The sequence below is a fragment of the Limulus polyphemus genome, unplaced genomic scaffold (genome assembly GCF_000517525.1).
Source record: "Limulus polyphemus unplaced genomic scaffold, Limulus_polyphemus-2.1.2 Scaffold10471, whole genome shotgun sequence".
NCBI lineage: Eukaryota > Metazoa > Arthropoda > Merostomata > Xiphosura > Limulidae > Limulus > Limulus polyphemus.
The window spans coordinates 15,907-17,130 of NW_013676081.1; the positions used below are offsets into that span (position 1 = coordinate 15,907).

General features: G+C 32.7%; 1 protein-coding gene across 1 annotated transcript in view; it reads right to left on the reverse strand.

Moving 5' to 3' along the window:
• Positions 1-614, reverse strand: part of LOC111083638 (sorting nexin-13-like) — a 16,426-nt gene extending 15,812 nt beyond the window's left edge. Inside the window, exon 1 of the mRNA XM_022380284.1 lies at positions 506-614. Coding sequence (XP_022235992.1) covers positions 506-588 — 83 coding nt within the window. The 5' untranslated portion in view covers positions 589-614. The remainder of the gene's footprint in view (positions 1-505) is intronic.
• Between the last annotated feature and the right edge of the window lie 610 nt (positions 615-1,224).

A 1,224-nucleotide genomic window follows, 5' to 3' on the forward strand; every position in this document is an offset into this window, starting at 1 on the left:
TCACGTGAATGTTCCTACTGAATGTCCATCACGTGAATGTTACTACTGAATGTCCATCACGTGAATGTTACTACTGAATGTCCATCACGTGAATGTTCCTACTGAATGTCCATCACGTGAATGTTCCTACTGAATGTCCATCACATGAATTTAACTTTTTTTATTTATTTCGCTTGTTTACATTTGATCAGTTTCATATTTGTTTAATTTTGTTTTATAGACAAAATGTCTTCAAGTTTTAAACTCCATACAACGTTTGATACTGAAAATGCCGATTGCATATTCTTTACACTGGTATAACATCAGTAAGCAATTTTGGTTTTACAAATATATTAAATGACTAGTAAAATTAGGGGTTTAAATTTACCAGAATTTGTTTACCAGGTATGTAACTCAATCTTCCATTTTTCAACTATATTTTTTGCTGACTTTCTTATAAGACTAATTATGTTTAACACTACTCTATATCACATTCAATGAATGTCCACTAAAGATGTATACTCACCCTGCAACACACAAACCTATACACAACAATAAGTAAAACCACCACCAAACTCCAAACGTCGACACTACCAGACATAACACCATTCCAGCCCATCCCCAACCCGGCAGCGACATCTGAAAAAACAATGACAACGTATCTTTATATAACTACTTAATATAATTTTTTAACAGCATATCAGGTCACATGTCAGTAATATGTACACCTTTTACAGACATACTTAACTTTTTAGCATGGGTTTAACAAAGTCTTGATACCATGATATGTTACTAACATGATGTACATTGTAACATGGATACAAGTATTAAAACATCAATGCAGGTTTGTAACATGTACACTGTTTAGAGACGTACCTAACACTGTACCATGGGTTTAATCAAGTGTCAACATCAACACAGGTTTGTAACAGTTTAATCAAGTTTTAACATTAACACAGGTTTGTAACATGTACACTGTTTAGAGACGTACCTAACACTGTACCATGGGTTTAATCAAGTGTCAACATCAACACAGGTTTGTAACATGTACACCGTTTAGAAACATACCTAACATTGTAACAGTTTAATCAAGTTTTAACATTAACACAGGTTTGTAACATGTTTAGAAACATACCTAACATTGTAACAGTTTAATCAAGTTTTAACATTAACACAGGTTTGTAACATGTACACTGTTTAGAAACATACCTAACATTGTAACAGTTTAATCAAGTGTCAACATCA